Here is a 14,394-nt window from a genome sequence, read left to right as displayed (position 1 = left end):
AAGATGTTTCTGAAAACATTTGAGGTGAGAAATAGTCATTATAGTAACAGAATATTGATTCATATTTGATCAGCGCTGCCTAGTTTGACCGTTTGATCGAAGTTCACGAGTGATTGACAGCTGCCTCCGTTGAATGAACAGCCAATAGGAACGCTCTCTCTGAAATGACCTGTGATTGGCCAAAGTCTTCCAACACAGGCTACATTTTTTAAATCCTGAAAACAGCTAAGAGGAGGTGCAGAAGTCTAGTTATCTCTCAGAACACTTGAATTACAATATGCTGAAAGGGTATTATGGAGCTTTTGCCCAATGATGCCAAAAACAGTCCGCCTACTGCCACTTTAAATAAGTTACATGCTTTCAGGAATTATTTAGTCAAACCATTTGCCCAGCCTGGACATGAATGCCACCTCTCGGAGTCCAAAGAAGATAAGTGTGCCATCTCTCTCACACACACATACACACATTCCACTTATCTGGTCCTTATTATAGGCTCTTGACAGATAAATACCAACCTGTTAACACTTAGTACTTCAAACTTTTATACAGCTATGAGCATTTTGAGCCTAAATATCAGTCACACAGTTAAAAGTTGAAGGCAGAATACCACGTGAGAGTTTGCAACAGTTTTACAAAGACAGTCTGATGACAACTGGTGTAATTTCAGCCCAGTTTCACTCCCTCAATGTCTCTACAAATATATATATATATTATGTATACCAATGAGATTATTTTCTTGTATCAGTAGCCTAATAAAAAGATGTCATTCCATTGGGCAAAACATCTGTGCATGCATGATAGAAGTTTTGAGAAATGCATGGCAGGTTCACTGTTTCTTATGTTATATTTTATTCCCCCTGGCCATGAAAAGCATTTAACTGTATAAAGTCCTCCACTGCACACAAGTCTTTGTCATGTAAATCCTGTGGTCGGTTTTTCACCCTCTCTCTCTATAGACAGGCTTTCCTCTCCAAACCAGCACGCTTCCACTCTCTCTCTCTCTCTCTGGAGCCACACCGCAATGTCTGGGAAATAAAAACTGTGCTACTGTGCATGTTTCATCATCATCAGCTCTCTTAACACACGTTATTCTTCCAAGTTTATCAACATCGTGCATGGATAACAACGTCTTTTTATGTTGACATGATTACCCTTGCCTCAAAAAATCCTCAACTTTCTGCATGAGCCAGTCAGTGGCTATAAGACCAGACGTTCCATGCGCAAAAACTTCATTTTTGTTTATTATTGGCAATGCAATCGACACATTTTAAGACGCTCCTCCACTCATATTGAACATCAAAAGCCCGAGCCCATGTATGTCTTCATAATGAGCCCACTATCCCATGTTTGATCCGCAAACTTCCACCCGGTCGGTTCACAAAGCCCCCCCGGGCTGGCAAGCTCCTCGTCGGGGCAAATTTGTGCTGCAACTTCGTACTGTAACGCCACCAAAAAAGCCTCCTCTTGCAGCAGCAAGCAGCGCGTCCTGACAGAGACACACACACCATGGAGTAACAATACAAACCCTCTACTACTACCTCATGCGAACCGGAGAGGAGAGGCCACATGAGGTGAACACAGAAACACGGAGAGAGGGGGATATTGCACTCACCCAGCCAGCCAGCCAGCTCAGCCAGCCAGCAGCAGCAGCTCAGCTCCTCTCTCCTATATCTTTTATCACAAGCCCCACTTATGTTCTGAGTAAACTGCACTTCAGTGTAATACGAGTGGCCCCGCTGCTGCTACCTCCTCGCACACATACTGCACACACGCTGGAAAAAAAAAAACATGCAGATGATAATTATTATTAAAGTGAGCGCTTTTTTTTTTTTTTTTACCTTGCTTGGATGGACCACAAAACAGCGAAAACAGAAGACAGAACAGCCAAATTGTGCTCTCCACCGCCATGTACAGCCCTTTGATATTTCCAACCAGTGGGGTCCTAGCAGCAGCAGCAGCAGCAGCGTAGTACACGTCTGTCTACAGCTATATACCGTTATAGCGACATGCATATGTTGGAATCCGCTATTGTCTCCAGCCGCACGGTGCGTAAAAAGGACTCTCTGAGAATGTTTTTAGGGTTTCTCTCTTTTGGCTAACAACAGTCCCCCTCCATGGCTTTTCCACTAACAATCAGCTGGCATTAGTCGGCTGGAGAGCCGTCGTGTCTCTCGGCGCTTCCAACGCCATGTTGCGAACGAATGTTAAGTGTGTGTTAGCTGCCTGGTCCACACACACACACACACACACACACACATACGCATGCATGGACGCACACACGCGCGCGCACATACACGCACACGCACGTTCACCCAGACACTGGCTGGTTGGTTGGTCGTCGCTTGGAGTCCTGAAAAAGCTGCTGGTCGGTGGTGATTCTTTTTACGCACCCAGGCTTTCTTCTTGCCTCCTTTTTTTTTTTTTTTTTTGGTTCCAACTCCACGCTTCCACACAAACACTTGGGGGAAGATTCATTCACACGCTGTAAAGAAAAAACACTTGCAATACCAAAAATGTGTCAAAATTATATTTTACCCCAGGCGCCCTCTCTCTCTCTCTCTCTCTCTCTCTCTCTCTCTCTCTCCTTCTTTCTCTCTCTGTGTCTCTGTCTGGAATGATGAATTCGTTAGGGATCTCTCTGCTAGAGCAAAAAAAAAAAACAAGTGTGGAGAATGGTCTGGCTAAGCAGTTATCTGTAATGACTGCAAATGCGTTGCCCTGCATGAACCCCAATGTTGCAGACAACTGGTTATTTTTAATGCTCCCAGATTACACATGTTACAGTGCAAAAACCTTATGGTTCCAATCATGCCAAAAAAATCTACACTCATTCATTCATTCATGTGATTTAATCTTTTTTCTTTGTATGTGTGAGCATGCACCTTTGTTTATACACATGCACAGGCGTGTATTCATGGTGTGTAATAAAGCAGGTCTGGGTAAAAAAAAAAAAAAAAAAATGGAGAGTAGGAGAGGCACATGTGCTCCCTGAGCAAGAACAGGCAGGAGGAGGAGGAGGTGGTGGGAACGAAGGGGTAGATGGGGGGGGGCATTGGTGGTGTGCATCCCAATCAATCAACCAGCTCGCCTCCTGCACTGAGTGCTGAGGGACCCACTGACTTTTGCACATAGCGGGAGCCAGCTGGAGCCCAGCCTTCCCAGAGCAGACAAAGACTCGCCTGGTGCAGCACTCTCAGCATCACCGATACCAGCAGCATCCCCACATTCACCAGCGTGCAGCGACAGAGCAGGGGAGGGAGGAAACCGCAAGCTTTCGACCAGTCAGATGTGGCTGTTGTACGGCGGTCTGCATGTATATCAAAGCTGGTACTTTGTAACACTGCACCGAACAAATCGTCGTTCTTTGAAGTTCCAAAGTGCGATATACACCTTTTGATGTGACATCTACTTAGAAATTGCTTTTTGGGGATGAAAAGAAATGATGGGAGTCATCTTGCACCATTTAAATTTTAGTGAAATGAGAGGTGTACTTTAAAATACAGCCTCCTTTTACAACATGTAGGAGTATAGTGCCTTATATATTGCCCACACCATGGAGAATAAAGACAGGCAATCATAAAAGGCAGTGATGAAGGAGTTCCCTTTTGTAATAATATCTTGTCCATCCAGATTTCTCGTCTCAGCGTATTCATTTAATGCTGATAGGAGATTGATTTGAGCTGATGAAATGAAATGGGATGAACGCATTTCCCAGGTGTCTGATTAAAGCAAATGTCTCGGGCCATCGGATTATGTGATTGCATTGGAAAACTAATAGCATTGCTGTGTCCTCTGTGATTGTGGTCAAGCTGTAATTTCCCCGCTTCTCCTTTTTTCCTCCCCAGCTCCAGTAAAATAATGAACACAATCTACCAGCTGCTCGCAAATCATCGTACAAAAGTGCCATGATCTGAGTGCACAAACCATCTATGAGAAATAGCTTTAGTTCAGTTTTATCATAAAATGTTGACACTTCACTATATTTGCTGGAGTTTTGGCTGTGTGCCTCTACCCATCACACTGTGTCTGTGCTGTTCTCCTGGATAGTTAGTGTAGAAAGTGTGAACAAATAAAGCAGTGCAAGTGTGCAATGCAGGACATGATTACACAATGTGAATCTAAGTTTATGTTGCGGTGCTAACAGTCCAGACAAACAGAAGTTAAATGACTTGTGTCCCGTCAGAACCGCAAAAGCTGATCCGGTGGAGGGTACGACCTGCTCCGAGCTATGTTCTTAATTATGAGTAACCCGATTCCCTTCAACCACAATCCCACACTGAACATGCCGCAGCAACAGTTGAAACCCCATCTGCAATTTGTTACCCTCGACAGCCAATGCTGGCTGTGCACTCTGGTTGATATGTATTATAAGATTGGTGGCTCTGTGATTGAACATCGGTCTCTCATTACCATATTTAAAGCCGTTTTGTACAAGATAAAAACAATGTGCTCTAGGAATTACGGGACAACGTTCCAACAGGCACAGCTTGCTGTTCACAGTCAAAGAAGGAAAGCCAGGATAGCCAAAGATAGAGCAGGCCAAGTGCTGAGAAAATTATTTACACATTTGATGCTCTGCCCACTGAGACCAATTAAGATAGTAAACTTGTCTGGCTTGAGTCAAACAGCAAGAGGTTTTAGTAGTTTCTCTTGGCAGCGAACGCTAGGTTGGTGTTGCTGTTTTTCTTTGAAAACAAATTAGATTTTTCTACTACAGACAATATTGTAATTGGTTGGCGAGGAGCAGAGCAACACCGCTCTAGAAAATGTCCATCTTGGTAACTGTTGTATTTATGGTGAGAGAAAATGCTTTTCTTGAAATAACTGCATGGGATGAGATCAAACACACTGGTTTCCAGTGCACTTGTCAGTTTCAAGAATATTCTTGAATCAACTGACAAAGTGCAATTTGCCATCATTGGGTGTTTCAGGTCTTTCAACATCATACAAGCTCCTCTAAGTGACCTAGCTGAGGCTGATCAGACCTCAGCTTGTGTCCAGATGGCTATCTGAGCTACTTGCCCCATGGTTCTACTCTCTTGAGCCGCAGCCCTCTTGAGACTCTCTCTGCCTCATCTGTGGTGTCGCGGAGGGCTGTACACTCGGCATTGATTGCACGTCTGTCCGTCCTGGGAGAGGGATTCCTCCTCAGTTGCTCTTCCTGGGGTGTCTTCCATTTTTTTCCCTGACAAAGGGTATTTTGGGGGTTGTTTTTCCTTATCCGAATCGAGGGTATAAGGACAGAGGGTGTTGTATGCTGTACAGATTGTAAAGCCCCTTGAGGCAAATTTGTAATATTGGGCTATATAAATAAAACTGACTTGACACGGCTCTTCTGTGCTGTAGGCTTTGGCCAAAGATCGCGCTGCATCCAACTTCCACCTGGAAGCACCTTGTCCTCCGGCACCCTGGCCTGCAACCTGCTACTCATCTTTGGTGGGCTTTCTCTCAAAGGCCACGTCCAAGCAATCTTCCCATGTGACTGTTGGCTCCAACATGAAGACTTGTCCCGAGGATTCGGACAAGAGAATGATATCCGGTCTCAAGGTGGTGACTGTGGTGTGCTGAGGGAACTTGAGCCATTTCTCCAGATCCACCAGCAGCTTCTTGCAGAAGCCAAGATTCCCTACAGATGTCCTAACTGAGGGTCCTGGCTGCTCCCCAGCCGTGAGGAAGGTGATGGCCTAGTTTGAGGGGTGCGACAGCTTGCTCCACTCAACCCTGGCGCTGATGGTTTCTGCAGTTACTGTACCTTCAGGACTTGATCATGGCACACACAGTATCGGCCCTCTCGCAGTGCCTTGGGGCAGCAACTCAGGGTACGCTCTAGGGTTCCCAGTTCGAGCACAGCAGGATTGCCGGTGTCTAAGCTTTGCCTCATGTGTGGAGATTTGACGGACTGGGAAGTATGTTGTACACCACCTGCACGTGGGACTCAGCCAACATCACCGACCTCTCCAGTGCGTTGTCCGACCTTGTCCAGGCACCCCGCTGCCCTATGGCCACCATCCTGCATGACCTCTCCGCCTCTATTGCTGCTCTCACCTCCCCCTGTACTTCGCCTTCTCTTTGAGAGTGTCAATCTGGAAAGGTTGAAAAGATCCCCAGCCCCAATCTCCCTCGAATTACAACTCCCACCAGCTTGCTTTGGTGCAGTCTTAACTTTGTCTGTTGAACGGCCTCCACTGCTCGCCATTTCCTCGCAGTCCTCAGCTCGATTCCGGCTTTGGCCACCTTCGGGTCAAATGACTCAATATACTGCAACACCTCCCTAGATCTTGTCAGTTTGAATTTCTCTTCCAAGGATCTTACTGACAGCTTGTTGTTACGCTCGTGTAGTGTTATCTTCTGATGTGAGAAAGTATTTCACTCTCGGGGCCTCAACTGTCGAGACCGGCACATCATGAGCGGCCACGGCATTCTGGGCAGAACAGCATGCTGGTCCATTGCTCTCAGCCAACTCAATCAAGGTGGATGGGATGGATGATACATCCCTCAGGGTGCTGTCAAACACCCTTGCCAAGGCTCTTTACCAGCGTTTCTGTGATGGTGTGGATGGTAATGCCTCCAATGCTCAAACGGAGTGTGTCGTCCACCTTTCCTCTCTTCAGCACCAGTGATCTAGACATGGCTGGTTTGAAACTCATCCAAGCCCACTCCATCAGTTTGTCCTGCCGCTACAGTATTCACCTACACACTGGTACCGACTCTGTGGTTACTGTGAGATGGTGCATGCTCTAATTATTTGAATTTGTGCAAGCCTGATGTTACTGCTCCAGAGAAGACTTTCTCCCTGAAGTTGCTGTACTAGTTAGTGATTAGATTTTGGGTTCTGCTGGGTACATTTTGCCAGTGTGATCTGTACCAGCTTGTGTGGTATGGAAATCACAAAAGCCAACATGTAAATTAGTACTGGATCTAAAAACTCATTTACATTTTTAACAGACACAAAATAATTTCTTTTTGATTAGCATTTAACTTATCTGAGCACAGAGTATGTTATTATAGTTTTTCTACCGGTTGCATGCCACTACAAAAGACTAAATTAGGGACTCTTTAGATAACATGATAAAATGAACAGTTCAAATCTTCTGTTATCTTTCAAGCTAATAGCACGTTAAGTGGGCTCTCTAATGATGATAACACACTTATTGGTCATTAACGCTATTCTTAAAGAACACATACTGTATGCTTAGTGATACATTAAAGTCATTGCCGAAAGACATTATAGGTGAAGCATCATACATGTAAGCACCATTAGATTAGATGAGTGTATTTCTCCCTAAGGAATAGTGTAAAACAAATGTATGTAGATGATGTCATTATGTGGTTCATTAGCCACTCTGTGGTGCAGGGATTATAAAGTATTCATATGCCAAAAGTGATACATGTACCATCATTTGTTGGCATTTTGGGTGTTAAATAAGTGGTGACAAGATCATTATGAAATCATTTAAATTGAGTCTTTCAGTTTTTAACTTTTATTTGAAATTTATTCATGATGTTAAAGAGTTGGAAAGGAGCATTTCACTAATTAAAACACTCACTTTCATTACTGTCATCCTTACAGCGTGGGATCCTACAGTTTGAGGTTCAGTGCTGGATTGTATAGAAATCATTGTGGCTGTGTGGCAGTCAGTCACCGCTATAATTACGGCCCCAGTGAAATATGTTAATGATTAGCTGCAGTTTCTTCCGTTCCATTATGCACTATTAATCTGTGAACCTTTCCATTTCACAAGTATTTGAAAGGAGGAAGAAAACAATCCTGTTTCCTGATATATTGTTATATTAGGCTTTTCATGTCAGTTGTAAAAAGTTGTGAATGTGATTTGAAATAAAGCCAAAAATGATGACCAAATCACAAGTGCATCTTCAAAAGTAGCTTTTAAAAGGAAGTTGTATGAAATGATAGCGGGTAAGAATATGGCTAGAAATGAAAATTAAAAAGTAATTTGTCACCTTTCCTTTTCCCCTCTTTGTTTGTGTCCTTGTCTCTAGGCCACCAGCATGACAGTCTTGACTCTGTGAGGTTTGTGCATTTGAATGCTGAGTACAGTAGCCTCCGTGGTGGCTGTCTTTCATCTTCCTCAAGGTCAGAGACGCACAGCTCCAGAGCGTCTCCTGAATAGGTAAAGAAATACCACAGACTGACTGACAGATAGATAAAACAGTGCCCCCAGCTGGAGGTGCTGAGGAGTGACAACATAAGGTCCAGACACAAGCATGCATCATTCATGTCAACGGTACAAAGGGAGCAACGGTGACCTGAATGCTGAGCAATCCCAGTGCACAATGAAAGATGTTTTCTGCATACTGAGAGAAGAATAGTATTTTACTGTAACTTTCTATCATTTGTTTTCTTCAGTTTGCCTTTATTCACACACTTTGAGAATGAACTCAACATTTCTGTCAATAAAAAGATAATAATCATATATCTGGTCACCATTTCCAGCTGGGTTTCATCAATTACTGAGAAATGTTTAGTGAACAAACACTGTACGCTACGGTCCATGGTTCATGTTTGGATATGCAAATGAGGTTGGTGTATGATTGCCTCGCCACAATGTTATTCCACCTCCTTCCGCTGGAGGGGTGCCCTCCACATGCTTGGTCTGGAGGAAAGCGTCTCCATAGAAACCAAGACAACGGTGCCACATGGGCTTAGAGGGGGATTGGGCAAATGGTGTTTCTTACGGAGGACAATGACACTAGGGTGCACTGGCACTGGGCTGCAATTGAGAGCATCAAGCAGGGATATTGAGTGTCGAACAACAGACACTTATTTTTATCTCATTTAAAGTGCATTTACACACCCAATGATGAAGATAAATAAATGTATTCATGTATTCAATGCGAAACAAGTTGACTAACGTGTGTGTGGGTGTGTGTGTGTGTGTGTGTGTGCACCTCCACATTTAACTAACAAAATGTGACAAAGTTTTATGAGCACAAAGTGAATTTTGTAACACTTTTAAAGGACAATATAATTTTTTTTCCCAAAATAACCTCGATGCTGAATTTAAATCATTAACGAATAATCAACTTTTTACACAATTTAAATGCAATTTTGTAATCTTTTATTTACTGCTAGTTAAACCTGCAGTAGACAATATTTTTAGCATCATTGGGCAAAAATTCCATAATAACCTTTCAGCATATTGTGATTCAAGTGTTCTGAGAGATAACTAGACTTCTGCACCTACTCAAGGCTCTGTTTTCAGGCTTTAGAAAATCTAGCCTGTGACGGAAGACTTTGGCCAATCACAGGTCGTTTCAGAGAGCGAGCGTTCCTATTGGCTGTGCTCCAGCTGGTGGGCGGTGCTTGGTATTTCCTGAACTGATCTCAACATGGCTGCCGGGTCACAAACTGTCTCATTTTACAGCTAAACAGTACACTACGAGATGTTTCTGAAAACATTTTCTGCGAGAAATAGGCATTACAGTAACAGAATATTGATTCATATTTAATCAGCGCTGCCTAGTTTGACCGTTTGATCGGAGTTCGCCAGTGATTGACAGCTGCTCAGAGATGGCAAGACTCCAGCTCGGCTCTGATTGGTTGTTTTCCGCCGGTCTGTGAAATCTTGCAAATGCCATTAGGAGCACCGGAGGACACCAGAGGACACAGAGGCACATGATTTTTTTTTCAGATCTGTCTCATGCACTACTGTCAGGATGTAGTGCTCGTTTTATAAAAATAACTTTTTTTAGTCATATTTGCTCCAGAGAGGAAGCAGACAATGAATTTTCACCGATACAAAGTAAACGTTATGCTCCAAAAAAAATAAGACACTGTATCTCTCTGTGTCTGATGTTCAATAAATGTTGATGCTAATATGTCAGGCCCATCTCTCACCCTTCATTTCCTCTTTTCTTCTCTCTGTCTTCTGTCTTTTTCCGTCTTACTCTTCTCATTCTCTCACTGTCATACGCGATACTTAATATCCTGCCTTCTGTCATCATCCCATCCAGGATGATGACAAAGCACGCAGCAAAGAGGAGCCAGAAAAGACTCATTGTGTTGCATCAATGGTGTGTTGGGAAAGCTCATGGGGGGAAATCTGACTTTCCTATTCTAATCTATGCAGAGTGAAGCACCGTTGGTGAGCTGAAGTGGGAGGGAGATGGCGGGCTCTGTAAATACAGAGTGGGACCATTACTTGCTGAAAGAAGCAGCCCTTATCCTAATTAGCTTAAAAAGTAGATTCTGAATCTCAGTTGAAAATTGCAAGGTGTTGAAGAAAGGAGCTCATCTCAATGGTCCTGTCAATAGTGGCCTTGTTTGGGGTAGAGACAAGAGAGGCAGAATGAGAGACGGATAAAGAGGCAAGAAAGAGAGACCACTTATAGCCAACTCTTCTGTAGATTTCTGTATAAGGCCAATGCCATGGTGGCCTCAGAACAACCTGTCAGGAGCTCGTAGACTGAAACTAGGCCTAATAAATATTAATGGAGAGGAGGAAAAATGAGAGACTGGCTGGGGTGACAGTGTGAGGCAAAAGCCAGCTTTACTAGCTTTCCATACTCAGTGGCTTTGATTTGACAGATGATATAAAAAAAAAGATTATACAACTCTTCAGTTCCTGTAGACTTTCATCAGAGCATAATTTCTTCATTAAAATGACAAAGATTAGACTTACCTAAAGCTGATGTAGGCAGGTTGGAACAAAAGAAATATATTCTTATAAAACAGTCACTACATCCTGACAGTAGTGCATGAGACAGGTAATCTGAAAATGATCATGGGCTTCGGTGTCCTCTGGTGTCCTCCGGTGCTCCTGATGGCAGCTGCCAGATTTCACAGACCGGAGGAAAACAACCAATCAGAGCGGAGCTGGAGCCTTCCGTCTCTGAGCAGCTGTCAATCACTTGCGTACTCCGATCAAACTGACAGTTTGCTCCGGCTGGTGGGCGGTGCTTGGTATTTCCTCAACTGATCTCAACATGGCTGCCGGGTCACAAACTTTCATTTTACAGCTAAACAAGATGTTTCTGAAAACATTTGAGGTGAGAAATAGGCATTACAGTAACATAATATTAATTCATATTAGATCAGCTCTTCCTAGTTTGACCATTTAATCGGAGTTCACAAGTGATTGACAGCTGCCTCCGTTGAATGAACAGCCAATAGGAAGTCTCCCGTCACAAGCTAGGTTTTTTTAAAGCCTGAAAACAGAGCCATAAGGAGGTGCAGAAGTCTAGTTTTCTCCCAGAACACTTGAATAACAATATGCTGAAAGGTTATTATGGAATTTTTGCCCAATGATGCCAAAAACATTCTGCCTACTGCCGCTCTAAGCACCTACGCTGCACTGCAGAATTCACTAATAGATGTGAATTGAAGTGACGGCACTGATTAGATCTGCATGAAAAACACTGAACCTGATGAGAAGCCGTATATCTAATAAAGAAACAATATTCGCTCATTATAACAATCTTTAAAGGGGTTACTCAATATCTACAATAAAATCTTGCCTTGCAAGCCGGCAACAATTATGAACTCTCAGCAATCACACACGTTTTATTCATGGCTCATTTAAAAAAAAGTATTACTGATTTTCTATTGCTGATACTGCAATATTGATGATACACTTAAATGCCTCCCTTGCTTACTTTGTTCTTTTATTGTGGTAAGTAAATATCAATGTCTTATCATCTTGCTTTTATTTTCACAATAAAATCTTAGAATACACACCCGTGGACAGATTCTTAGTTATGTATTTTCCATTTCCACAAGAGGAATGACTGACAATGACTTTTCATAGGATATTGCATTTGGTAATAGCAATACTATGAAATATTAATAATATGATGATAATGTAATACATTATCCGTATTATATAATATTATACTCATACTGCTCTCCAGTTTTACTGGCATATCAACACTATCTCTGATATTCTAATGATATAATCTTGAGCTTGGAGCTTAAGTTTGTGAGAGTTGGTGAAAATTTTCATTTACATTATAATATATTATATACACATTGTAGCAGTTTGATTTCATCATTAAAGTCAGTGTATTACCATTTCAATTGAAACCATTCAATTTAATAACCAGATGGCTTCCTGCGAGCAAGGTGAATCCTCTAATTCAGGTCGATACTATTCTGGACATGCATGGAATGAAACCTACATAGTTTTAAAGAAAACAGCTCCTACTGGTGGTATATCATTTCCATTGATAACAATATTACAAGATATGACTATTATCTGTGATTTATGTCTGTTGCCTTATTTTTAGTATGACACACTTTGTGTCATTTTCTCTCGAAAGGTGCTTAAATAAACATACTTATTTACTTAATTAAACGTGTGGCTTACTTGATACTGTAAACGTGTTATTGTGGCAATATAAAACTTAAAAATTAAAGACTAGCACAACAATTTTACTTTTTAATTTTGCCACACTGATGTTTTTTGGGCAAGACGCCCTTCTTCAGCGTGTATTCTGGCAATTAGAGTGCTGTCCTGATCTTTCCCTTTCTATCATCTACATTAGGGGTCAGCAACCTTTGCTATCAAAAGAGCCATTTTAGGCAAAAAAAAAAAATTGTTGATGAGAAGTTTACGATAATAAAGTCAGAAGTTTATGAGAAAAAAAGTCGTAATTTCATGAAAATAAAGTCATAACTTTACGAGAAAAAAGAAAATAATACGTAAAATTACTACTTTTAATAGTATGACTTTAGTCTCATAATACTACGACTCTTTTTCTCGTAAACCTATGACTTTATTCTCGAATTCTCAGTTTTGTTTTTTTCCTCAATATGGCCCTAATACTCCATCGTACCGTCATACCATAGACCTACAACAATGATAAATAAAAATGAAAATGTAAACAAAAAAAACAGTTATTCATTTCCACTCATTTTTTAAAAATCCACAGGGAGCCACTGGAGAGGGGCTCAAGAGCTGCATGTGGCTCTGGAGCCGCAGGATGCTGACTCCTGATCTACATTAAGGATCCAGCACCCAGTATTCAAGGTCTAATCCTGATTTGAACATGTTGTGTCTTAATTAATGTAAAAGTTAAAAAACTGACCCTATAAGAATCCTTTAATATTTTCATAATAATTAATAAATTGAGTGTCACTGCCATAGTGTCCTGGCACTGGTATTTTATCTGTTTAGTTGTCTGCAGTGGTGGAACATACATCTACTCAAGTACTGTACTTACGTACAATTTTGAGGTACTTATCTTGAGAAATTCCATTTTATGCTACTTTATACTTCCACTCCACATTTCAGAGGGAGATATTGTACTTTTTACTCCACATTTTACTATTTATTTGATAGCTTTAGTTACTTTACAGATTCAAATTGATAACACAAAATTGTATCAATTATTATTAACAAATACAATATGAGATATAATTATAAATTAAGCTACACAGACGTATATAAAGTAATTAAAATTAGCCTCACCTTTACCAGCTGCAACGTTATTCTGAAATGGGCCATTCTGCATAATGAGTACTTTTTGTACTCTAAGTATATTTTGATGCTAATACTTTTGTACATTTACTTAAGTAAAATGCATTTTGAGTGCAGGACTTACTTGTAACAGAGTATTTATACACTGTAGATTTCTAGATTGCTATTTTTTTCTTCAGTAAATGAATTAAGTACCTCTTTCATCACTAGGTCCATGCATATTCTTATCAAACCAGTTTGTCATCTTTGAGACCTGCTCCTCTCCAGTGAACTTGTACTGCTGTAACATACCAAACATATGTGACTCTGTTGTTGTGGCATCAACCAAGTTTCCCTCACTCACCGCAGTGAAACAGCAACCCCAGCTGGAGAACTGGAGTCAACTTAGTATTTAGGTCAGCAACAAACTCAAGTCTCATATTCATGTTTGGACCAGTGGTTTGGGTACTGATTTGACTGATGGACCTGTACCAAGCGGGGTGTTGTATAGCTGAATTTGCACAATGTAAAGGTCATTACTTTTAGCCTATTTAAAGCTGCAGTGGGTAGAAATGGAGCAAATATAATAAATAAAAAAGAAAGTTAAAATAAAACAGTCACTTTATCCTGTCAGTAGTGCATTAGACAGGTAATCTGAAAAAAAAACATGTGCCTCTGTGTCCTCCGGTGATCCTAACGGCATCTGCAAGATTTCACAGACCGGAGGAAAAACAACCAATCAGAACCGAGCTGGAGCCTGCCGTCCATCTGCCGTCTACGAGCCGGCTGTCAATCACTCGCGAACTCCGATCAAACTAGGCAGCGCTGATCAAATATTAATCAATATTCTGTTACTGTAATGCCTATTATTCGCCTCAAATGTTTTCAAAAACATCTCGTAGTGTACTGTTTAGCTGTAAAATGAGAAAGTTTGTGACCCGGCAGCCAAGTTGAGATCAGTTGAGGAAATACCAAG

The 14,394-nt window shown here is 41.6% G+C and overlaps 2 protein-coding genes across 5 annotated transcripts in view; one reads left to right on the top strand and one right to left on the bottom strand.

Annotated features, from left to right (window-relative positions):
* The window catches only part of igdcc4 (immunoglobulin superfamily, DCC subclass, member 4), a 71,232-nt gene extending 68,774 nt beyond the window's left edge, over positions 1–2,458 (bottom strand). The window contains exon 1 of one of the 4 annotated variants that reach the window (XM_074611063.1): positions 1,839–2,458. In XM_074611063.1, the coding sequence (XP_074467164.1) occupies positions 1,839–1,908 (70 nt within the window). In that variant the 5' untranslated portion in view covers positions 1,909–2,458. The remainder of the gene's footprint in view (positions 1–1,838) is intronic. The other 3 variants (XM_074611072.1, XM_074611043.1, XM_074611053.1) reach the window with 3 other exon arrangements.
* The window catches only part of insyn1 (inhibitory synaptic factor 1), a 625,574-nt gene that overhangs the window by 386,385 nt on the left and 224,795 nt on the right, over positions 1–14,394 (top strand). The gene's annotated exons all lie outside the window — the stretch shown is intronic.

This window comes from Sebastes fasciatus, chromosome 2 (genome assembly GCF_043250625.1).
Source record: "Sebastes fasciatus isolate fSebFas1 chromosome 2, fSebFas1.pri, whole genome shotgun sequence".
Taxonomy (NCBI): Eukaryota; Metazoa; Chordata; class Actinopteri; order Perciformes; family Sebastidae; genus Sebastes; species Sebastes fasciatus.
The sequence above is the reverse complement of the archived record's forward strand: the minus strand, read 5'-3'. Positions and strand labels throughout refer to the sequence as shown.